This window comes from Grampus griseus (assembly GCF_964374135.1).
Source record: "Grampus griseus genome assembly, chromosome: 5".
Lineage (NCBI taxonomy): Eukaryota > Metazoa > Chordata > Mammalia > Artiodactyla > Delphinidae > Grampus > Grampus griseus.
In genome coordinates this window covers 10,684,706-10,710,151 of record NC_138998.1, presented here as the reverse complement: position 1 = coordinate 10,710,151, position 25,446 = coordinate 10,684,706, and the positions used below count along the sequence as shown (strand labels likewise).

Below are 25,446 nucleotides of genomic sequence, written 5' to 3'. Positions count from 1 at the left end.
CTTTTCTTTTTGGAAATGAAGAATCTGGCCTCGTAAACTACTTCTCACGAGTGCCCTCCTGCCAGCCAAACTGGACTTGTTCTTCCTGCCTCCGTGCCTTGCCACTCTCCCCTCCACCAGCCCCACTCAGGGGTCTCTGTGGGTGCCCCCTTCATGGACTCCTCCTCTGTTGGTTTCACCAGCTGGAGTACTGTGTGCACACACGGACCTTCCTCTTGCTCGAGCTCTGGTTGGTGTGAACTCCTTCAAAGCAGGCACCGTCGTGGTCATCTCTGTTCCCTGGAGGATGCCCAGGAACAGACCTGTAGATGCTCACAGCCTGGTGGGAAGGGAGCAGAGCACCAGCCAGTGGAGCACAGAGGGCAGACGTAGAGGAAACATTCCAGGTGTTTGGAGACAGCTGGAAGCTATCCATGCTGATTTTCGTGGTTTTGAAGTCTCTAACTGAGTTGTTAAAATTGCCTTTTCTTTGTTCTGTGTAACGTCTGCCGCGCTGTGGTTCGAACGGCGAGGTGTGAAGACTTAAGTCCAAAGCACCTGAGGAGCCATGGCAAGCAAGCCACAGTAAAGATGTGATTTGGGGAAACTTAACAAGCTAGAGGTTTCTCATGATGCCACTCATTTCTGTAGCAGAGTCATATTTTTCTATGTGTGGTATTAATATGTATGTGCTTCAGTGGTGGGAAAACTTGAAAATTCCAAAATCCTTATTACTTCTCTATTTGAGAGGCTGGTTAAGTAGGGTGTGGTGCGGTGTGTGTGTGCGTGTGATGTATTTATTACATTATTTTGAGAGAGTAACCGTCTGTTATGTGGATATACATTGGGTACAGCCAAATTGAATATTTCCATTTGGCGAGGAAGGTAGGATTCATGAAACTCAGGCCTTAACCAGCAGGCTGGATGACAAGACCAATTGAAGCGTTATGAAATGTCTTTTTGTTGCTCCTGTTATCTTTGTCTTGGGTTCATTGTCTCATTCTTTAATGATTATTAAAATCATGTGCCTGAAAGTTTATTTTGCTTGATTATGAGGTAGACATGCACGTTTATATTTATGTAAAGTATTTGCTGTAAAGTGTTTTTGGTTTATTCTCTTAAAAGATCACTATATTTAAGTAAAAAATGAAGGTCAGCAATACACTTCATGTCTTGGTGGGTTTTATTTTCTTACTAGAAATCAATCTAGGAATCAGTGAAAAATGTAGGGTTCTTTTAAGAATCCTTTGTGCTTAAGCCTAATTACCTAAATTGATTCCCTTTTAATTTGGTGTTTATGATCGTTAGGATGTACACTTCAGTTTTAAAAGGTGTGAAGTTCAAAACTAAAGGGTGGCTTTAGCAAGGCACATGGCACCTGAGGCCTTTTTACTGGGTCTGGAAAGGTAGGCTTTTAGCTTTGGGTCTGGGAACCATGCAGGGGTATCCCTAGACATGTATCCTAGTCATTTTAGCTCGCTAGAGTCCTTCCATCTGGAATGCCACGCTGCACAGAAGGACACGTGTACACCTCTGACCCCCAGTCGACACTCACAGTCTGGAAATGGTCCTGCCTCCTGCTTGCCCTCCGCACCTTGGATACAGCGACGCCCACACCTATCTTGTGGTCTTGGCGCCCGGATAGCTGTAAATCCCTACGTGGGAAGTGACCATGTTCTTTTAAATTCTCTGTGGCGTCTTTTACCTATTGGGTGCTCAGTAGATTTGGATTGAAGACAATTACGCGTTCAGAGAACTAGGCCCGGAATCCTCTGCTGCTTATCCTATACCCGGCTCCCTTGTCTTCCGGTGGAAATGGGAGACTTGAGCCAGGACTCTCAGTGGGGAAGCGGTGGTGCATGTCCATCACCTAAGGGACTGTTGATCCTCAGGTAACTATTGCCACCACAACAGTGTGTAACAAACCATCCCAAAGCTTGAAGCTTAACAGAATAAGCGTTTATTCTGCAATTTAGGCTGGACGTGGCTGGACAGTTCTGGTCTTGACTGGGCTCCTTCCTGTGCCTGGGATTTGACAGGTTTAGCTGGTCTAGGATGACCTCAGCCCTCACAGCTAGGGCAGCTCAGGTGGACTCCATGTCTCTCATCCTCAGCAGCCTGGCCTGGGCATGTTGTCACAGCAGAAGCTGAGGAGCTAGATGAGAGGAGACTGCCCCTGTCACAATTGCTGACATCTCATTGGCCAAAGCGAGTCACAGGGCCAAGTTCAGAATCAAGGGGCTGGTGGGCAGGTACACTCCAGCAGTCGATGTGAGGAGTGGCAAAGTTCTTTGGATCCCGGGAGGTGTGGGAATTGGGGCAGTTACTGCAATCAATCTGCTGCCTCCATGGACCCCATGTCTCCACCTTGGTTGAGAACCCTGGGCTGCACGATCACTAAGGCCCCTCAGGGCTCTGGCTTTTCTCCTGGCCAGAGGGATAAAAGTGCGGAAGAGGTAAGAAAGACAGCTTTGTGTTCGTGGTTCCTGCAGAGGGCGCCAAGCCCAAGCCAGTGGCTCCTCTAGGCGGGCACTTCACTCTGTACACTGCGTGTAGTTTGCTAACCTACCCTTTCCAACCCAAAGCACCACTCTAGTTACCTATCGCTAAACGACAAACTGCCCCGAAACTTAGTGGCTTAAAACAACCACCATTTGATCTGATGGAATCTTTTGGTTAAGAATTAGGACAGAGCTTGGCTGGGCAATCCTGCTTCTTGTGACTTCAACTGAGTCACTCAGTTGGCAGATGGGCAGGCGTGGCGAGTCCAAGCTGGCCTCACTCACATGTCTGGCATGGTGGGTGGCTGGAAGCAGGCTCATTTGGGGCCATACATGGCCTCTGTAGCAAGGCCATCTCAGGGAGGCCATCTTACGCGCTGGCTGCCTCCCCCTAGGACAGGTGTTCTGAAAAGCTGCGTGGCCTTTTATGACCTAGCCCAGAAGGCACAGGCATCACCACCGCAGTGTTCTATTGGTCAAAAGCTCACCTAGATTCAAGAGGAAGGGACATAGACCTCCCCCCGGCTTTAATGACGAGTATAAAAAAGCCACCCACCCGAAGTCCCCAACTGTCTTCCCTGTGTTTTTTGCCTAGTCTTCTGCAGTTGTTCTCAGATGAGACATCTCCCCAGGGCAGGCTCTTAGGTCCCTGGTCTAGCAGCATCAGCATCCCCTGAGACCTTGTTAGAAACCCAGATTTTCAGGCCCCACCCCAGACCTGCTGAGTCAGAATGACAAGCCCTTCGAGTCATTCTGATGAACCCTAAAGCTTGAGAACCACTGCTCCAGGACACAGCACCCTTGGTGAGTGATGACCCATGACCACGATGACTGCCTTGAACTTCCCATCTAGGTAGGTGTTGGATGAGGGTGACTTGGGGTGGGGCACCCATGGAGTGTGGTTCTTTGTATGGGTTGGAACATCAAAGACAAAATTCATCGTTGCCTTTGAAGAAGTTACTGGGGGCAGAAGTTCACTGTGACGTGGGCCCCTTTACCTTCCTGTGAAGGGAGTGGGGCAGGGGGAAGAGAGGGCAGGGGAAATAGCTACTTCCTTCCTTTGGTGAGGTTTCTCGGAGACTTGTCTAAAAGTCCGCCGCCTGGGGCTGAAAGGAACTCAAATGAGCCACAAGAGAGAATGCCCCTCTGACACAGGCAGTGTGAGTCCTCTTGCTCTATTTCTTGGGCAGGCGGGTTGGATGAGGTGGGCTGGGGAATCCTTAACTCATCACTCTCGTGTGGTTTGCACCCCTCCCAGAATGGTTAAGAATGAATATGCGGGTGGGGGACCAGCCCACACCCTGGACCCTCTGTGCCCATGGTGGTAACTGGGCTGCTCTAGTATAATAATCTCCCTGGTGCATCGCCAGGGACCTCGAGCTGTGTGTGAGCCCATTGCTACCACACAAATGGAGGATCTGCGTTTCGTTGAAAATTTAAATTGAGGAGGGCTGGGGCAGACAACCCAAGTAAAGCAGTCACTGGGGTGTAAGCTGGCCCACTGATTATAATGAGGTTTGGAGAATCTTAAGCAATTTGACCCATGTGTGCCCTCCACACCCCTACCTATTAGGGTGATGGATGGACCCATGTGTCTGCCCCAAGACGCTCAGAAACTTTGTCCTACCATCTTCCCAGGCACTGGTTCCTATATCTCAGTTACCAAGTTCCCTTCAGAGACCTTACTTAGCTTACAAGTTTGTCACATTTGCCCCATTCCTGCTCCCCAATATATCCGGTCCAGCAGCCACCCCTTCCCCGCACAGCCTATATGCTTCTGGCGAATCCCCAGGGGGTGCGCTAAGGGCAATCTTAAAACCTTTGCCACCCTGGGTTCAGGAACCCAGCTGTGATCTGATCAGCAGGCAGCGTTCTGACAACAGGAACCGGTTCACGAATGGGCATGTGACCTAAAACATGCCAACAAGGCTCAAGGCAAGATTTGCTGGGGACTCCTGGGGGGAAAAAACTTCTTGAGAGCCACTGGAATAGATGTTCTCTCTTCCTGTGGACGTTACAAGGTCCAGATGTTAGCCTGAAACCGTAGTAGTCAGCTTGTGACCACCCTAAGGACTGAATTAACAGGAGAGATGCAAATAGCTGAGAGGCTAAATAAATCAAGCCGAGAAATGGAGTGGAAGCCTTGGTTGAACCTTGCCTGATCGCCACTCCACTCCTGGAACTTATGAGTTATGTGAGCCAATAAATTCTATGGTATGGTATGGTTTATATCATACTTAAGTTGGATTTTCTGCTACTTGCCAACAAAAGCATCTGGACTGACACTGCCTCCTTTGGTGACAATATCTGAAGGCCCTGTCATAGTCTCAGCCATGCCACGTGACAGCTTGAGAGTAGCCAACGGAATCCATCACCCCTCCAAGGACATACCCCGTCACAGCTGGAGGGCAGAATCCACACTCACCAGCGGTTAGAGTTGGAAAATTCAACCTCTGTCTCAAGTCTCTCAGGTGAGGAAACTGAGGCTGTGGGAAGTGATGACCCAAGTATGAACGGGTAAGGGGCCTCCCACCAGCAGATGATCCCAGGAGGTGTTTCTGCGGCTGCCTGGCCTGCTGACAGGTGTCCGTGCTCCTGGCAAAGCTGCTCCCTACGCCGCGGAGTTAATGTTTCAGGGGAGGCACGGGTCCACCTTCCCCGATCTTTCATCTTTTCATTTCAGAATGCTGAAGGGGGAGAATGACTATTACTATATATATTCTCAACACATCTGACCTTGAATCCTTTCATTTCCTGAGCCTTTCAGAACACTCCCTAGACATAGCTGGAGGCGGCCCCCCTCTAATACTGCAGGGTCCAGGGACAAGAGCACAGATGGTGGCTGCCACACGAAATGTCTGAGTATTCACATTAGGATCAAACTGACAAACTGTTACGCATTAAATAGGTTCTGCTAACACTTTCGTGAAGACTGGAATTTTTAGATTCCTCAAAGTTTTCTGTGGCAGCACCAGGAGAGCGGGCCTCCCTGCCCCTGGCCCGTCTCACGCCAGGATGTGCGGCCTGTGTCTCCAAGCTCCATCTACCACCCCTGCAAAACAGCTTGTCCCTGGCCACCCCTCACGCCTACAGGTGTATGCGAGCCACAGTCAGGAGGACAGGCGCGGAGAGAGGGCTGTGTGGCCCCGGAAGCAGGCTCAGGACCACTCGGGTGGAGAGTTAGGGTTTCCTGGGACCTGCAGCATGGCGTGTGCAAGTGTCACTGTGGCCCCGTGGGGAGGGTCATGGCCAGAGGAAGGCCAGAGTAGTGCCCTCCAAGGAGTGGGACCCAGGACTGGGCCACTCTTGGCCAGGTCCAAGGGCAGTACTGGACTTCCACTCTGTCCTATGCAAGATCATAAAGCAAGGCTGGGGGTGAGCAAGACCCGGCTTGGTGACCTTGGACCTCAGTTTCCTCCCTCGTCCCTGAGGGAGCAGGACTGCTTCCCATTCTAGAACCCTCTGTCGAGTCTGGAAGCAGATTGGATTTCAGAGCCCATATCCCATCCAGCAGTTCTGGGACACCAGCCCCAAACCCCCAGGGAAGAGAGCGCCACAGTAGGGAGGAACACCGCCTTTATTTCTTGATTTCCCATCCGGAGATGCCAGGAGGAAGGTGGTGGCTTCACATGGGACAGACGTGGGCCATGGAACATCAGTCCGGGACTTGCAGTAGAGGCGGAGGGAGCCAGACTGACCCATGTGTCCACCCACCCCGGGGCTGATTCGCCCACGACTGGCCACCAGCACAATGCCAAGTGCCCAAGACACAGGCCTTGTACACAGGCCCAGGAGTGTCCCTCCATCTGGTAGCAAATGGGCAAATCCCACCTGAGGTCTGCCGTGGGGAAGACGTCTTTCCCAAACAAAGCTAAGCCTCACTCAGGAAATATGGTGATGAAAGGCAGCTCACAGACACGCAGGGCTAACGATCCTGTAGAAACGGGGGCTCGGGCGCACGCACACGAGGACAAGACTATGCACCACGAAGACAGGGAGGGAGGTCACAGGGCTCACGGGAGTCAGCAGGCAGCCAGGAGCTGGCGCCCAGGACAGATGCCGTCTCTGCCCGGAGCATGTACTCAATCGTGGGGCCCAGACGGGAAACCAGGCGGCAGTTTCCAAAGGACTCAGGAAACACCAGTGGCCGGCCCGCTAGCCAATGTCCTGAAGGAGAAATGGACACGTGGGACATTCACAGGACGGAGGTCCAAGTGCGCAGAGCCAGGAGGTCAGGGTGGTACCGGGGATGGGGAGGCCCCGAGAGCAGCCCCTTCGGGAAACGTCGAAAAGAAGGCCACTGCTCTGCTTTCGTCTACACGGTGAGCACCCCAGCACCCCAGGGTTTGGCGGCGGTCTCGGTACTTATTCACAGTTGGGGCTCTGCCTGGGGAAGCTGCATCCACACGAGGCCGCGCTGGGCTGTGGTTAGCTGCGGGGTGGGGGGGCTCCATAGTTGGGCCGCCCCCAAAGAACAGGCCCACTTCCCTGCTCTGTGGTTCCCAGGCCCGGGGAGCCCCGGCCAGCTGCCAGGTGAGAATGCCCACGTTTCCAGAGGTCAGAGGAGACGAGAGGCCTGCGCCCCAGATGCCCCCAGCGGACGGGAGCAACCTCCAACAGTCTGTGTGCCTAACAGTGCAAAGCCAAGTCCACGATATTCGGAAGGGAGGGCCCCACAGGCCGTCGGCCTGGCCGGAGGGTCGCGATGGGCATGTGGAGGAGGCCCGGTACTCGGGGTTAAGACAGGATGCAGTGGTCCTAGGTTCTTCCAGTCGGACTGCGTTAAAAGCACATCTTAGCAGCAAGAGTTTGTCCTTGTTTCTGTTGCATGAAGGTGGTGGAAACCGGACCAGGACAGGGCGAGGTCAGTCTGCCGAGGGTGGAGAAGCTACTGCCAGTTCCGTGGGTGCAGCCGCCTCCTCCCGGTGGCCCTCAGGTGAAGTAGCGACAGGGCGTAGAGTCGATGTAGCAGTACAGGGTGCACCGCAGGTCTCCGTACGACCTGAGGGGGACAGACACGGGGCAGTGGGCAGGAGCCCCAAGGACACAGCCATGTTCTCAAAGGCCTCCTCTCGCGACTCTGGTCAAACCTCATCTGAGAGCTGCCCTACTGCCACCCTCCTAAGGGCGAGGGGCTCCAAGGTGAGGGGCTTGGGGCAGCTGAGTCCAGGCCTCTGGGGCTTCTCGCCTTGAGTCCATCTGAGGGATGTGGGGGAAAGGGGTTTGTAGGTAGCCTGGCTCTGAACGCAGCCTCTCAGAGAGAATCGGCCCTTTCTCCAGCGCTGTCCAGTAGACCACACTGCACTATTTCTGTGGCACCCACTGGCCATATGTGGCTATTGAACTCTTGAAATAAGGTTAGTGTGAATGAAGAATCGGATATTTAACTTTATTTAAATAGCTACGTGTGGCCGGGGGCTACCACATTGGAGAGCACAGCCTACACGTCTGTAAGCCCAAGCGCTAATTCCGAGGCTGTGTTGTATTGATACACCACGCCCACATTCGCAAGCATCCCCTGAGGCTTCTCGGGACTAAAGAGTAACCACAGAGAGCGGCGGGGTAAGCCCTGGGCCCCACGTGTCCCTGTACCCCAGGTCCGACTGTCTATACTCAGCGGTGTCCTTCCGTCAACTCTTTGGCAGGGGCCTGGCAGGAGCCTCCCTACTTCAGGGAGGGGCAGTGAACACAGACACACAGATGCAGTGGAGTTCTGGCCCAGCCTACAGTGCTTGGAGTTTGGGGTCTGAGCTCCCCCAGCCCGGTTTGATTTGTTGCCCTGCGTTTGGGGGTGGGCATTGAGGCGACCTCCTTGGAGGAGAGAGACAGGCCTTGGGTCCTGGGTCCAAGCCTACAGAGGAGTGGGGCTGGAGGGAACGGCTGGACAGATGGACTCCTGAGGAGCCAGGGATCCACTCTGGGGCCAAGGGAGAAGCAGGATGTGGACTGGAAGAGGAGCGGCCTCCCTACCTTCCCTACAAGCTACGCAACTCTGGTCCTGTGAGCACTGGGGGAACAGAGCCCAGGAGAGCCCATTCTGGGCATGGGATCATGCCTCACAGGGCAGAGGCCCTCAGCGGGCTTGGGAGATGTCCTCATGAAGGCCAGGACACTCAGGATACTGAGCCACGTGAACACCCACTGAGGGGTCTCAGAAACAACTGCAGGGGGTGCTTGAAGGGAAGACTCCATTCCTGGGGTTTTCTGGGAGGACTTTGGAGCCACCAAAGTTAGATACTAAGGCTGGTGGGATCTCATGTGTACCCACAGGCCTGCCCGGTGGTTCCAGAGAATTCAGGTTACAGATGCTTAGATTCTCTGAAATGCCCGGACACCTCCCCCCTCCACCGGCCCCCCCTCCCAGGCAGGCCCACTCCCAGGAGACCAGTGTGGTCACGGGAGCGACGGAGCTGCGGGCCCAGGCGGAGCTGGGGGCGGGCGACTGCTCTGAGTGGCATGTGGGTTTCTGTGTTTAGCACTGTCCCCCTGCCAGAGCAGGGACCATGCATGTGTTCCATGTCACCATACCTCAGAGTCCAGAAAGCCCCAGGAACACAGAGGCATTCAGGAATATTTGTGAAGGAGAGAGGAGTAGGCAGGAGGGAGGGAGGCCGGGGTGTGGTCACAGCCCTCGAGGTGGTCCCTACCCGGGGAGATAGGTCTCGCAGGTCAGGTGGCCGAAGTCAGAGCCGTCACAGTCCTCCACGCCCCTGTGCCGGTGACCATCTCCACAGTAGGCCCGGCGACAGCCTGAGGGGACACAGGAGGTGAAGCCCTGAGAGGGGGGCGGGGTGGGGGACAGCCTGGTAGGACCATGTGGCCTGAAGGAGCCCCCCCCATCCCACAGAGCCTGAACCCTCCTGCAGGGATGTCCACAAAGCTTCAGACCCCAATCCCACGGGAGGACACTGTTTCTGTCGCAGGACCACCACGGGGGGTTCCCGTGAGGTGAGGGTAGGGAGACGGGCACGTCACAGCCTTGGTGGCGCTTGTCTGTCTGCAGGGAGCTTCCTGTGTCCCTCGGGAGCCAGACCGTCTTCCACGGGGTCTCTGTTCTCACACCAGGGGAGGGGCCAGGAGTATGAACCCACCCTCATTTTTATAGGGCTTTGAGACTAGCTATTAGTTCCTTCCTGCTGTGTCATCTCCACGAGGGGCAGGGGGACTCCAGGCAGAGCCAGCATCCTAGGAATCACCGCCCAGGAACTGTCGCGGGAAGTGCAGCTACACGGAGAGAACCAGACACTTCGTCCTGCGCCTGCCCCTGCGCACTCTCAACCTCCTCTGAGCTCCTTGCTGGCGAGGAACCCACCTTTGCACCTACACGTCCCCAGCCCTGGCTTCTCATAGCAGGACTTTAAAAATAACGCAGTGAAGGGATGTCGAGCCTTCATGGCACCCAGACAATCCATGCGCACGTCAGCTCACAGAATCTCACAGAATCTAAAGGCTTGAGTGTTCGGTGCGGTCGTACCCATTTTTCAGTTGGGGAAAGTGAGGCCCTCCATCACCCCACTCACCGTGTAGCCTCCTCCCTGAGCCTGAGGGTGACTCAGTGGCTTCCAGAGCCTGTGTCCAAACTCTATCTGAATCTAAAGCTCACGCTTTCCACCTCACCTCCTGCTTTTGTCACTTGATTTTTTTTAAAAAAAAAGAAAAAACGACGCTTCAGCCCTATGCTGCCTGCCTGTCCCGGTAGCATCCATAAGCCTGAAGGTAGCCCAGGCGCCCAATCCCCAAAACAGAGCTCTGCTATGAGGACTCTGTCTGCTAAAAGTGAGTCCTGAGTCAGATTCTTGCCTTCTCCCGTCTGCCTCTCAGCCCTGCGTCACCTTTATCTTTTGATAAGAACTTGAATTAGAACGTGGGTTTTGCCAAGAAGTAAGATTCAAAAGAAAGGGAGGGCCCGGTGGCTTCTCTGGGGCCAAGATCCTTGACAGCAACCCCATCGCCATGCTTGGACGGTTGGGAGGGCTCACATTTGGCCTGAGTGGGGAGGGTCGTCCCCCCAGCAGCCCAGCTCTGGCTCTAGAACTGTCCCAAACCAGCACAGCTGGTGTCCAGGGCTTGGCCTGACCCCACCCGGCAGCGGTTCAAGCTGGGGCCACTCACGGATGCAGTCGTCACCCACATCGCCGTTCCCGTCATCACACTCCTCCCCCGGCTGCAGGACCCCGTCCCCGCAGGAGCCGCGGTGGTCTACGGGGTAGTCCACAGGGTAGAAAGGCGTCAGCTGGCCAGAGAAACACAGCACGCACGGTTACCTGTACGGTGGGACAGGTAGCCAGGCACCGGGGACGGAGGGTCTGGGCGGGGGCAGGGCAGTGGGGGAAGGGCACGCCTCCCCTGTAGCCAGAGCTCTGTGGTTGGCAGGAAGGCTGTGCGGGGCTGGGAGCCTGTCTGGAGCCTTGGCCCAGAGCAGAGCTCCACGTGGGGAGCCAGGGCATGGCAAGCTCTCAGAGGCGGGCTGAGGGAGGGCACTCAGACTTCCATGGAAAGCTGTGCGCCAGGCCTCTCCTTCCTTTGGAGATGCGTCCCTCTGCTGATGGGGTGGGTGCTGAGCGCCCCGTACCTGGATGGGGAGCCAGCCAAGGCTGTCCTTGAAGTACAGAGACCTCTGGTCTCTGCGGAAGGCAATGGCATGTTGGGTGTTCAATCTCTCAAGCTCCTCCTGGTTGTTGACCACAAATATCTGCCGGAGGAAACATTGGTGAGGATTCCAGGAAACACTTCTACGGAGGGCAGGGGAAGAGCCAGAGGAGGAAACAATCCCTGACCTTGGGCTGGTGATCAGTGGGAAGGGCAGTTTGCTTTTACACGCCTGCATCCCTCCTGAAGTGGTGACCAATGTCTTGATTCCCACACCTTCCCAATCCAGTTCCTAATGTCTGAGTTTGAAATAAAAATATCTACCATGGTTTAAAATTTATAACATTTAAAATGTTACAAAGACTTGGGGACTTCCCTGGTGGTCCAGTGGTTAAGAATCCGCCTTCCAAGGCAGGGGACGCACGTTGGATCACTGTTTGGGGAACTAGAATCCCACGTGCCGTGGGGCAACTAAGCCTGCGCGCCGCAACGAAGATCCCGCGTGCCGCAAATAAGACCCGACACGGCCAAATAAATAAATATTTTTAAAAAAATGTTACAAGGACGTAAATAAAAAGGTGATGTCATCTAATCAAGTAATTCAACACCTGGAAATGATTCTTAACAAAAATCCTATACTCAAAGTGTTCATTACAGTGTTATTTATATCAGGGAAAAGCTTGGGAGCACCTGATACCTATCTGACAATTGGGCTCTGGTTAAGTAAACCACAGCACAGCCACATGATGGACAGAGTATTACCTACCCATTCAAATTATGAATTGATGTCCGGGTTTACTTTAAAATAATCTAAGGTAGGTAGGCTGTCCTGAGTAAGTGTAAAAAGGAAACAAGATTAGCCGGGAGTTGATAATTGTTGAACTTGGGTAAAGAGTACAAAGAGGTTCCTTACGCTATTTGTTCTGCTTTTGTATTTATTTGCAGTTTTCTATAATTTTTTTTTTTCTTAGAAAAGACAAAGAAGGGAATTCCCTGGCAGTCCGGTGGTTAGGACTCTGCGCTCTCACTGCCAAGGCCTGGGTTCAATCCCTGGTCGGGGAACTAAGATCCTGCAAGACATACGGCACAGCCACACACACAAAAAAAAGACAAAGAAAATACTCCAAAATAGACCCACAACCTTGGTTTTCTTCTTTTGATTTTCCCTTATTTTCCAATTTCCTGTAACGAGCTTGTGCCCAGTATAACAGAGGAAATAAGTTTTACTAAAAGGCTTTTACAAAGCCCGGGGAGCATCAATCCCGGAGAGTCCTGAGGGATGACCACCCCAGATTCCGCCCAGAAGAGCCTTACCACAGGAACTCGTGGGGAACTGGGCCCATACGCAGACTCCCCATAGGAAGGGTTATTCACATTCATGGGAGGGCCACAAAGACATCTTCCTGGAGGCCCAGGAAATCCTCTTTCCCCTTTGGGTCCCATTACAAGGTGTCCTAGGAAGCAACAGACTGCTGTTACTAGCAAAGGAAGAGAAAACCAAACAGCCCAGGGAGGTGTCAGCAACCTTCATGACAGAAGTTTGAAGTCCACAGTGTGGACTTCAGGGAGGCCTGGAGGAGAGGTCCAGAGAGACATTTCTGGTTCAAGGTGTGGGTCCCTTAACCACACTGGGTGTGGCAACACCTTCCCCAACCCTCTTCCTCCCTTCCCTCTCTCTATACCTTGGAGACCAGACAGATGGGCATTCTACTTCCCAGACACCCTCGCTCCTGGAGGTGACTGTGTGCCACAGTGTCAGCCAATGTAAGATCCGTGGTGGGAGAAGGGTGAGTGTCTGGGGAAGTCTATCCTGATAAGGGAGAAGCATAGCTGGAGGGAGACACAGCTTCCTCCTTCTTCCTGTCTGGAAGACAGACAAGATATCTGGTGCTGCAGCAGCTGTGCTGCAGTAACAAGTGTGAGAAGAGAAGCCAGATCGCAGGGAAGACCAGGGCCTCATGGGGCCTGGGGCCCTGAGAGCGAGACCTAGAGGCTGAACTAAAGCCAGCCACTGTCCACCTCTGGATTTCTTTGTCGTAGGAGGGAAACAATCCCTATTTATATTTAGACCATTATTAATGGGGACGTCTTCCTGATGAGTGCACTGCTGGCTGATAACTTTCATCATTTTTTTACTCATTTTATTTTGTTCTTATATATAGGAATTTAACAAAGGGATTTCTGAATGTGGGTTTCTTTGATTTCTTCTGGAAGAAATGGAATGTTTGAAAACGCTCAGCCTATTTGTTCTTACCTGATTCTGAGAAAAGTGTCCGGAAAAGATATGATCAGGAAATTCACTCTTTGAAAGGCAGGAGGCCTACTAGGGTAGTAGTTCTCACCTTGACTTATAAAGGCCCTGATGCCCAGGCCACACTCCAGACCACTTCCATCAGGACTGCTGAGAATGGAGCACAGGCATCCGTGCTTTTCAAAGCTCTCACAAGTGAGCACCGAGGTTGAGAGCCGTTGGTCTCGGGAAATGGTCTTTGCACAAAACCCCCACCAGGCTATCTTCCTCTTCATCCACCATCCCTCCCTTCCCAGGCACCTCCTGGCTCACTCCTGATCTGGGTTCCTACATCACTTCCTCAGGGAAGCCTTTCTGAATCCTCACACTCCGTCCTGTTCACACTGAGTACAGTTTCTTAGTTCGCCAGGCCTTTTCTTCCTGGCACTTATCTCTGTGATTCTATTCACTGTGAGATTATCCAGGCCAGCTGGATCTCCCCCAGGAGAATGTCAGCTCCACAAAGGCAGGTGGATGCCTGTTTGCACTCATCAGGGCGTGGCACAAAGTAGGGGCACAGTACATGTTTGATAACTGAATGAATGAATGCAGACTAACTGGAAAGGGAAGGTCTTCAGAAAAGACTAGAGGTCCCATTCCAGCTGGCAGAAAAGTGCTAGAGCCAGAGCCACCAACAGGGAGAGAAGAAAGAGAGGAAAAGATGGGCACTGAAAACAGAAATAAGTAAGTACCCCTCCTGCTGGGAAAATAAGGGGGAGCTTGGAGATCAGCCAGTCATTGGTTTCAGGTTGTTTTACTGTATCGAGGGCAGTCAGCAATTGGGGACATGGTTTGCAGATCCCACAAGGGTGGGGAAAAAAATGACCCCAGGGGGAGAGGTCTGGTCAGAACCCCGAGGAAGCAGCTGCAACTGGAGGAGGAGACCCCAGCAGGAATGCCCACACCCTGAGCCTTCCTGAGCCGGTGGACAGATGTGTCCAAGATGGGGATGCTGCCAGCCCGCCGGGAAGGGAGGCTTGCCAGCATCTTACACCAAGTTATGGTCGCTCGTTCTAACAAGAAATACAAATACAATCTGGGAGGAACGCCAGTCTCATGCTTGGAGGGACAGAGACCCCACCAGCTCAGGAATGTCTTGGGGAGTTAACCAAGGATGGGAGAGCATGGGAGCCGCCTTCCAGCAGGCTCTGTGACCGCCAACTTCTCCTCCAGAACCACAGCCTCAGAGAGGCTCAGGAGTTTGTCCCATTATCCAGCTAATTAGTGGTGAGGCTGAGATTTGAGTTCATGTTTGACTTAACACTATGCCATTCAAAAGACACATGTCCAGGAATACTGATGCTCGCAGGAAGCTGGCAATTCCCAGGTACCACAGTGATTCACTTATGCCCTGTCTGGGGTCAGGAAGGACTCAGCCAAATTTGTAATCTGGTTATTGCAAATTACATCCTAAAGGCATTTTACTGTGGTTCCCTCCCCCGTCCCCAGGCCCTCTTTCTTGGTTAACTTGGGTAATGAGAAGCTCCTGCCCCCTCCATCTCCCCAGAACCATCCCGCCCCCGGGCACCAGGCACCAGAAGCAGAGGTGGCCTCCAGATAGGAAGACAGGATGTGGCAAGGAGCCTGCTTCCTGCCCCCCTCCCCCCCGCCATCATTTCCCTGCCGCTTCCTCCCAGCTGTCCAAGGGCATCCATTACCCCTGCCTGCTTCCTGCCAGGCTGCACTGAAGGGCACAGCAACCCAAACTTCCCCAACTCAGCCCCTCGGAGCTTGTCCAGCGGGCAGCCTCTCCCCCATCCCCGGCAGCCGGAGGACCCAGCTCTGCATCTTTGCTCAGGGAGCCTCCCATCTCCACTGGCCACTGCAGTGGGAGCAGGTCCGAGGGGTAACCTGGGAGAAGGCAGAGGAACAATGGAGTCGTCTCCATGTCACCCCCATCCCACTCTACCCCGGCAGAAGCTGCATGGCTACGTGGGAGGGTCTCGGGACCAGGAGTCACAAGCCAATTCTGGACCAGGAGTGGCCACCAGTCGGCTCTGTGACCTTGGGGAATCTCTGTGATCTCTGAGGCTCAAAGTTCTCATCTATAAAGAAAAGGATGGACCAGACCAGGCAGTTTAACCCGGGGTCCACAGAGCCTGAAGATATCCCAAGATGGATCGGGGGCAGGGCGTCTGGAGCTCTGGGAAGCAGTGAGCAGAATCTTGGGTGTAGGTGGACACATTTTTTTCCTGAGAGTGGAACTTTATCAGGCTCTCAAAGGTAGTCTCAGAAATCGCTATGGAGGCCTGTTCCAACTCCTGAGGATGACCCAGCTGGTCCTGGGCACAGGAAGGTCTCTTTTAAATTCCTCCCCCTCCTTCTCTACCCATCCCCCCAAAACCATTTCTAAAGAGCAGAATTCTTGCCCCATTTTCTTCAGCAGCCTCACTCTGGGAGGTTCCCCAGAGGGGAAATGACCCAAAGGAAGGCACAGGGAGGGGACATCAGTCAAAGAGCTGGCCCGCATCCTGCTTGCCTGCCGTGCAATAATCCAGGTGGGACAGTCCGAGAGTCAAAGTAGACCAGGTGTGTGAGCACCTGCAGGGGCCAGCCCCACGCACCCCACCTGCCCGGCGCCATGCGGATGCAAAGCTGACTTGGCCAAGACCCTACCTCAAGGACCTGCCATCTAGAAGAAAGAGGAAACACATCCTCAGAAAACAGTTAACAGTGGAGGGGCCATAGCAGATGCAATGTGGGACTGGGGCCCAAGGGAAGGAGACTCATCCCGTTAGGGACCAAGAAGGCCTTATTGAAGAGAGTGCTTTGAAGGAAGGAGAGGAGTTGGTGGGGTGGACCAGAGCAGCGGTCCCCAACGTTTTTGGCACCAGGGACCGGTTTCCTGGAAGACAATTTTTCCACGGACCCGGCGGGTAGGGGTAGGGGGATGCTCCAGGCGGTAATGCGAGTGATGGCGAGTGGCAGATGAAGCTTCACTAGCTCGCCACTCACCTCCTGGCTCCTAACAGGTCTGGGGGTTGGGGACTCCTGGACCAGAGGATGACGGGAACACTATTTCAGGCCACGTGGACCCAGAGGGACTGTAGGAATATGCTCCAGCTCAACAGACAGCAGAGTCCACTGGAGGGCAGAGGGCACTGAGGCTGGGATCCGGCAGAGGACGGGGTGGTAGAGAGAGAAGAGGGTGGGCATACCAGGCTGAAAGACAAGGTGCCAGAGGACCAAGGAGAGAAAATAGGATTACGTTGGCCCTGCTACAGGGATGGGGCTGGCAACACAAAAAGCGGGCATCTGAGGGAGCTGCTGAGGGTCTCCAGGCCCTGCCCTTCTCACCCCACCCCAGGCCCTAGGAGGGAAACGGGATTCAAGTCAGATACACACAGTGAGACCAGTAAGGTCTTAGTTTGCTGAGGACACCCCCCCAACCGCATACCTCCTGGCTATTCCTCAGTTTTACGAGCTCCTAAATACCCCCAAGGGTCAAGAGCATCCCTTCCAAAGGCAAAACCCGGGCTTCAGGCCACGCTCCCAGCCTCTGGGGTCGGCAGCTCAGGGTCATGGGCTCAAGTGGAACGTTATGCGTCCGAACGGAGGAGGGAAAGGACTGGCTGGAAGAACCTTCATCCAGATCATCGATTCAATGCAGGGAAACAGGGTCTGGGCATGGACACAGGGCCTGAGGTGCATCTCAATTCAGCTCCCCTAACAGTTAGAAATAAGGGTGGCAGGATAACTCGTCACAGTAATTGATGTTTGTTCTTCCATTATTTTTTCGTTCCTGACTTCAAGGAGGTGGCAAGACTTTGTGCTTTCTTGCTTTTGCTGAGAAACAGGTACTGTTTGAAGACTTCTGCCTTCTGTTCTCAAAAGAGAAAAGCTCCTAAGGGGGCGGCGCTGTATGAGGAGTGTGAGGAGGGAGGGGCTGGAGGACAGAAAAGGAAGGATCACCCCAGATGTGGGAGCACAGGGACCCCCAAATCCTGGAGGAGAGCCAAGGTCTCAGGAGGGACAGCTGTGGGGCCTTCCTGGGAAGGTTGAGCCTTGGGGAGCAGGATTCTCAGGCTTGGAGATGATCTGATAGCCAAGCCTGGCGTGAGGAAGGTGGTCACGTGTCTGACCGTGTGGCCTTGGGCAACAGGCATTTCAGAGGTGAATGGGGCAGATCAAGGGCTGGTCACCTCCCGTGATGTCTATCTGCCATAACTCCCCAGGATCTTTGCCCCACGGTTCTGTGGCAGTTGAAGAAGTGGAGAGAACCCCATTAATGCCTGAGACTGAATTTCCCTGGCATCCTAGCAGGTTGGAGTCTCAGAGCCAGTTTTCATTTGGTTTTAAGGATTAACAAAATGACATTTCTTGACCTTCCCATGATGTGGTTGTAAACACTTCCCCACAGTGGGGAAAAGTGCACTTTGGGATTTTTAAATGCCTTCATTTTCTTAAGAAAAGAATTAGAATAAAAATTTTGATTCCTTTCATATAACTGAGGACAAAGAATCTTGCACAGTCAGTAAACAGTATTCTTGGACCTAGAGCTGCTGTGCTTATATAGATGGTGTGCTATGAAGGCCTTCCTCTGAGCTGACAAACTAAATAAAAGGCTTAGCTCCTCAAATTAAGCAAGGTAAAACAAGGTAGCAGTGTACCTGTACCCTCTTCAATGGTAGACTTTTATTCCTTTATAGTGGTTTCTTTCTATATTCGATGCACATCTGTAAGGACTCTTTTATAACACTGTGTAAGACAGAAAAATTTGCAATGTCATCTTTACTTCTAGGTTTAAGAGCATTGCTTGGAGCCATGAAACGTTCTTCTAGAAAAGGGTGTTAGTTGATGCAATACTTGCCTGTTATTTTTCACTTAAAGTGTAAATGACATCACCAATGTGATTTTTTTTTTCTTTTTCACTCCTCTATTTGTTCTCCCAAATCCCAAAACAAAGCCAGAATAGTGTTTATCTCTCTCATGTAAAATTTGACTGGGTCTAATTGTGGATAAATTAGAAATATATTGAAATGCTTCAGGCATTTTCCAACTCAGAACACAAGGCAGGCCTCTGCTGACATCTCCCCGTGCTCTCTGGGAGGCTGGCCAGGAGGGCAACAGCGTGGATCAGGTGAAGCAGTGTAGCTCTTACCTGCAGACGGGGGACCCGGGGGTCCTGGGGCGCCCGGACGGCCAGGTTGACCAGAAGGCCCAGGTTTGCCTGGTGGGCCCATAACTCCACTATCTCCCTTCTGCCCCTGACAGAGAGAAAGGCAGAGCCCGTTATAAGAGCAGGACATGGCAAACCTCCTCCCCCGTTCATCTCTAAATTGCACTTTGGAGCAAGTACCAGGGGGAGGATGCAGTCGCAGAGGTCCCAGAGGGAACAGCAAGCTCCTAAAAACCTCAGGGCAAGTGACATTTGAGACAGTGATGGATGCATGTTTATAGACATTACTTTTTTTTAAAAAAATGAAGTATAGTTGATTTACAATATTGTGTTAGTTTCAGGTGTACATCGTAGTGATTTGGTGGGGTTTTCTTGGAGATTATATTCCATTATAGGTCATTAAAAAATATTGAGTATAGCTCCCTGTGCTACACGGTAAATCCTCGCTGCTTATCTATTTTATGTATAGTAGTGTGTATCTGTTAATCCCATACCCCTAATATGCCCCTCCCCCACCCCTCCCCTCGGGTAACAGTCAGTTTGTTTTCTACAGACATCACTTCTTGCTCTGTCCTAGACACATAGGAACCAATCCAAACCACACTCCTCACTGGGCAGGTGAGGAAAGAAAGGCTCAGGAAAGAGCAGGGATTTAGGCCAGTCACCTGGCATCAGGCTCTGCCTGCTCATCAGCAGGCTCTGCCTGCTCATCAGGACAATTTCTTGTCTCAGCACAAGAGCTGTTCCCACTCCGTGGCCTCTTGCTGCTATCAGGATAAAGACCCAGCTCCTTACTGGAGCCTCCACAGCCCTGCACGGCCAGGCTTTCCACGCGTGGCCCAGGCTTTTGGCGTTCTTGGTCTTCAACAGCACCATTCCTTTTCTTTCCCTTCTCCAGACTCTTCTCTCGGCCCCGAACCCCTCTTCCCACCCTTCTGCCTAGCTAACTCCCTCCCATCCTTCAGCTCCCAGCTAAAATACAGTTGCGGCAAAGCCTTCCTTGACCTTGCCTGACCAAGTCAGTTCTCCCTATCATGGGCCCTTTTCCTTCACGGCCTTTATCCCTGATCATAACTACCATTGTTCGTGTGGTCATTTCCTCTGTGTCTCTCCAGGAGACAGAAGCTCCCTGCGGGCCAGAATCTGTTTTGTTCACCTCCTTTCCCCAGACCAAATGGGGAAGGAGGAGAAGCTGAACACACAAAGCGGATGTAGTTTGTTGGCTCTAGGTCGAGAGATCTAGGTTTTCATCTTGGCCATGAGACCCTGGGTAACTCATGTTGTTGCTCTGTGCCTCAGTTTTCTCATCTGTGAAATGGGGCCAGGCAATATACACCTGCACAGGCTTGCTGTGAGGCTAACAGAGATCTCAAAGGTGAAAAAGTGGTTTGCACAGAATCAAGGGCTTTGTGGGCCAAGCTGATTATCATAGCAACTGGCTCGGTTTCATCTTTTTCCCACAGTTAGAAAAGTCCTGATTCTTAATGAAAGGCACACCTGCAGGTATAGTCTTTCCACACAGCATGTCCTCTTTGCTGTCTGCTCTGAGAGGGTTAAGAGCACACATCTCCCCCCAGAGCTGCCCTTAGGCATGACCCCAGAAACCAAGGATGGCACACCTGTAGATCCTTCCCCTAAGCCATTTGCTAACTGTCCACTCGTGCCCGGGGCCCGACCAGGACAGTGACTGATGCCTGATGGCTTTGGCCTGGTCCCCTTCATACCCTTGTGCTGTGGCTACCTCGCCCACCTAATGAAACATAACCTTCGCCAAGCCTGGGGAACAGGCAGGCCGGGCACGCCTTTCACCACCATGTGATGTGTGACCTGCTGCCTTGTCTACATGGCCCTGGGGGCTCTCTCGGCAATGTCCAAGGAGTTCTTAAACACTTAATGCGGGATCGTGAGGTCAGAGTTTGTCTCCAGTTCCACCCTCATGGAGGGAGTCTTAAGCCTTGCCTTAGCATTCCGTGGGGCAACCAAGATGGGTCCCAGATGGCAAAGGAAGTCACACCGTCTTAATATAGCCACAGCGAAGGCCTGCTCTTCTAAGAGCCACATCAGCTGGCTCTGAGCACAGGAAGTGCCACAGCTTGAAGGAGCTGGGAACGCTCCTTGTTCTGACCTCAGCGGTAATCAGATATTCTGCTGCTCAGTCATCTATTCAGAACAGCCTCGTCCCTGTGAGCGGGACTCACTGAGCAGTGCTTTCCAGGAAAAGCATTCTTTTTTTTTTTTTTTTGCGGTACGCGAGCCTCTCACTGTTGTGGCCTCTGCCATTGCGGAGCACAGGCTCCGGACGCGCAGGCTCAGCAGCCACGGCTCACTGGCCCAGCCGCTCCGCGGCATGTGGGATCTTCCCGGACCGGGGCACGAACCCGTGTCCCCTGCATCGGCAGGCGGACTCTCAATCACTGCGCCACCAGGGAAGCCCGAAAAGCATTCTTTATTCCTTTACTGCCACCAAGTCTGGTGATTCCCGTCAAGGAAGTTGTGTCTCCGTGACTGAAGATTTGTGTGATAAAGTCAAGAGCTGCTGTCCTGGGTCTGCCCAGAGGCCAGGCCTGAAGCAGGAGGGTGATGTGAAGATTGCTGTGGAGAAGCTGGTCTCAGATCTCCAGGTTCTAACCCTGCTTGGAAGCTGGCTTGGCTGGGGGTCCTGGGTGGTCAGGCCACTTCCCTGGCCCCCGGTTTTCTGGTGACTACATGCAGGGAATTGGGTCGGTGGTCTCTAAAGTCCTTCTGGATCTGCAGTTCTTACTCCTGGATCCCCTTCCAGATTTCTGATTCCAGGATTTGGGTTGACTTTCCATAACCTCCAGAGACTCTTAGCATCATGGCTCAACAAACACCCTGTATGTAAGACTCTACTAGGCAATTAATTCATGACAAAAGAAAGTATCATGGTCCGCTCCCAAGGCTGACGAGTCCAGTCCAGGCTGGAGCACACTCGGGTGTCTGTAATGTCTCTGGAGGAAGATGGGCTCATTTCCCTAACTTCTCTGTTTCTGGTGTCGTTTTTAAGATTGCCCCAACGAAATCATTCTCAACAGGGTCAAGAAAGAGCCTTGGCTTCGGCCCTAACCAGGACAAGACAAACACTGCCCAAGGAAAGAACTAGATGACAGAAGCCAACCGGCTTCTCAAACCCCAAGCATAACACATTCTGGATGGAATGCAGCAGTAGTGGAGAAAACGATTTTTTTGAAAAGATTTTTCCTTTTTTCTTCTTTTTCTGAACCTAGTTTTTAGGAAATTAGTATCTGTGGCATCATTGTGAAGCCACCCATGGCCATGCCACCAACTGTAAATCTTTAAAAATTAAACTGGAACATTGTGACTTCAAAAGTCATCATGGGGGCTTCCCTGGTGGCACAGTGGTTGAGAGTCCGCCTGCCGATGCAGGGGACACGGGTTCGTGCCCCGGTCCAGGAGGATCCCACATGCCACGGAGCGGCTGGGCCCGTGAGCCATGGCTGCTGGGCCTGCGCGTCCGGAGCCTGTGCTCCACAACAGGAGAGGCCACAACAGTGAGAGGCCCGCGTAATGCAAAAAAAAAAAAAAAAAAAAGTCATCATGGAAGCTGATTCATCAGGTTGGAGTCTATGTCTTTCCTAAGTTCATTTCGAAAAGACCAGAATTGGCTTTGTAGTGTTACCGTGGTTCTGAATCCCGGTGCACATTAGATTCATGTGGGGCTTTAAAAACAACAACAACCCATGCCGCAGCCCCAGTTGTATCAGAGTCTTTGGGAAGTAAGGTCTCGACATTGGGGAAGAGGAGAGGCACACTTGGGACCACCACCAGTGCACCAGGGGAAGGGAATCTGTATTTAATCGGCCCCCAAGATGATTCTGATGGAAGCCAGAGTCTGAAAGCCACAGATCTAGCCTAAGGAAAGAATGGAAATGTGCCCAAACACGTTCACTTCTCAGCATTATTTATAATTTGGTTAGGCTTCTCTTGTCCAAGCTATCTACTCTGGTTACTTATTTACCAAAATCGATGCAGAGATTTAAAAAAAATGTTTAAGAGTAAGAGTGCTTAATGAAGGCAGTAACAAGTTAAAATGTGTGTGTTGTGATTTTTAAGTTAAAAATTTAGGATACAATAAGTATATATCAGATATAAAAGGAACAAATGACTAGAAAGCCCACGGAAGCAATAATACTGGAAGGAAGTGTACATACATGGTAACATAGTTGTACCTGGGTGTTAGGTCTTTAGATGATTTCCTTACTAGTTTTCTGAATTTTCTGTTTTCTGTGATGATCATATATTACATGTATAATGGGAAAGGAGGTAAAAAGCCAACAGACTGGCAAACAAAAGAGTAGGGGTCACACACGTCTCATTCGAGCAAAAGGGAGAGGTTCTCTGAGGCCCTGGGGACAGCTCACATCACATGGTTTGACACAAGAGCCTGCTGACCAGGGGAATTCAGAATGAAAACTTTCCCTAAACCCTGAATAGTACCAATAAAGGGGTCATTTACAAATGGGGATCTTGAGTGAGGAGAAAGCACCCTATTGTTGAGACCCAGCAGATCCTTGAACAGCAGGGAAATATCTGGGCTGATTCCAGAACTCCGTCTGCATCTGGGGCACTGAGGCAAAAAGCAGATTTTTCTGGGCGAACGAGCAGACCTGATTTCCACTCCCAGTTGCCTTGGATAAGACAGACCTGTTCTTATGAACCGAAGACCCACTCCTGCCTCTAGCCTTGACACAGCTGGACGGACGTCCTACCCCATCCGCCTCGCACTCCCGCCTCGGTGGAGAGCCCAGGCGCCCCGGAAGGGGTGCTGCTACTGCCCCCCAGCCCAGAGGATGCTGGAGACTGTGTGCCCGCAACGTCCCTGACCTGTCCGCCCCGCCCTGCCCACCTCCCTACACCCGCACCCCAGCTCAGGAGGTCCGGTGAGCCCTGGGATCCATACCTGCTTGCCTCGTTTTCCTGGTCTTCCTGTGGGCCCCCGGTGGCCTGCTATCCCGGGCTCGCCCTTTGGTCCCATTTCACCCTGGAAAGAAGAAAGAGAAGCAAGAGAGGAACGAGGAAACAAGGAGCAATCTCAGCTCCAGGTCGATCCAATCTCCGGCCACGGGGCCTCTCCTTGCTCACTCCCAGTCTTTTCCAGGCGGGCTGCTCTGGGAGGTTGGGAGAGCGATGAGGTCGTGTGAAGGGAGAGAAGTTTTTCAAGGAAGAGGACAGGAAGGAGAATGTTACCGTGGGTGGGGAGGTCACTATCTGAGAGAGACAGCTGCCGGGCAGCACACATTTTGGTCCCTAAATCCCCATCCAGAGAGGCTAGGGTGGGAGGCGCCTGCATTTCAGTCCCCTGTGCCTGGGACACCAATGGGGGAAATGCCTTCTCTCTTAGTTGAAATTGTATGCTGTGCTTTGCTTTGTTTTTAGCACAAATTCAGATCTATGGGTTTTTGAATGATTGGACACAGTTTTGACGACTATCATCTTTGGGAAGTTTCTGCTCATGTTATATAATTCCCCACTCTTCAGTAAAAAGCTGGTTTGAGTTCCACCTCACTCCCATTTGATTCAGATAAAAACTCTTAGTGGGAGAGATGTTCCAGACACATGTTCACATACTCAATCTAGTTATTGTAAAAGGCACGGAAAGCAGCGTAAGCAACAGTCCTAATTGAAAAGCTCTCTTTGGAACCATCGGAACCACATGTACCAACTGCAGAGTTCCAGAGTTTAAGGCCAGCCTTTTGTAAAACCTGTCTCTCCATTTTGGTTCATCCCTCCTTCCCCGTGCTCTTCCAGGATTCCAGGCCCACTGGTGGCTTCTTCGGCTCATGAACCCACCCCACAGGGCATCCTTCCTACCCCCAGTAACCCCTCCATAGCCCAGAAGGCACCACACCAGCTAAGCTTAGCAACAGCAGCCATGAGAGTTTCTGTTAGGCCACAGCTGGTGCCCGTGAAGAGCTGACCGGGCCACTCAGACGAGGATAAACGCCCGGATGACTTCTCCCAGGGAGGCCAGAGGAGGTACAACACAATGGAAAATTCCAGGGAACACCAATACACAGTAAGGACCTGAAATTACCTGTTGGCTCAGCCAGTATAATGAATTTGTCAAGCTACCAGCATTTCGCCTCACCGAGAATTGTCCCTAAACCTACGATTTCTTTCCCGTCCATCACGTCCTTCGGCCTGCTAGGATAGGGTGGATTCTCTGTGGCCATGGAGATGTTTGCATAATTTTCCTTGGCTGTTTACAGGGGGCTGAGAGGTATCTTGTTCGGCTGGGAGAAAACAGCAGCATAAACAGCATAATTTTTTGGAAAAGATCATCTGAAGAAAGTGTGGTCCTTCTCTTCACCAGCTGGAAGCAGCCAGTAATGTCTTGATCTAATTTCTCTCCAAAGACCTAATTATGGTCATCACATCAGCTCTGTCTTAAACAGGCTGCCCTGAGAGGGAGAGAGAACTCTGTATGGCAAGTCTAGTAAATGGTGCAGAGACCAGAGAAGCTGTCATACTTAATTTTACAGGAATGTATGTCCACTGTTGCACTGAATGAAAACCTAGACTAAGTGTTTTAAAATAAAATTATTTGTCTCTCTTAATGTTTCCTTTCACTTGCTTATATAATGAATCTATTTATTTTTAACCCAACACTCTATGTAGGTAGCAGAGACAGAGGTTTTGACAGCTTTAGGCAGTGATAAATTATAATCATGTCGGATGATTGAAATTATTTAAATATGATCTACTGACAAGAGAAAGTCAGATAAAAACTGTTCATTCAGGTTTGGAAAATAAAATTTTAAGGCGAACTTGAAAACAATTTAGAGTTCTAAGAAAGCATCCCATTTGCCTGTTTGAAGAATATCATGCTCTGAGGCTTAGGCAAAAATAAATTTCCAATGTCAGTGCCTTACAGCATGAGGAACCATCATTGTGATGGTGGTTGTCCTAAGTGATCATTCAAGCACCCT

At 51.9% G+C, this 25,446-nt stretch overlaps 1 protein-coding gene across 2 annotated transcripts in view; it reads right to left on the bottom strand.

Moving 5' to 3' along the window:
• Positions 1-6,072: 6,072 nt before the first annotated feature.
• COLQ (collagen like tail subunit of asymmetric acetylcholinesterase) overlaps positions 6,073-25,446 on the bottom strand; it is a 66,123-nt gene continuing 46,749 nt past the window's right edge. The window contains exons 11-17 of one of the 2 annotated variants that reach the window (XM_082655707.1): positions 23,418-23,498; positions 18,461-18,566; positions 12,384-12,523; positions 11,053-11,172; positions 10,593-10,713; positions 9,128-9,230; positions 6,073-7,482 (exon numbers count right to left, since the gene is read on the bottom strand). In XM_082655707.1, coding sequence (XP_082511833.1) covers positions 7,413-7,482; positions 9,128-9,230; positions 10,593-10,713; positions 11,053-11,172; positions 12,384-12,523; positions 18,461-18,566; positions 23,418-23,498 — 741 coding nt within the window. In that variant the 3' untranslated portion in view covers positions 6,073-7,412. Of the gene's footprint in view, positions 7,483-9,127; positions 9,231-10,592; positions 10,745-11,052; positions 11,173-12,383; positions 12,524-18,460; positions 18,567-23,417; positions 23,499-25,446 lie in introns of those variants that run through there. The other variant, XM_082655708.1, reaches the window with a different exon arrangement.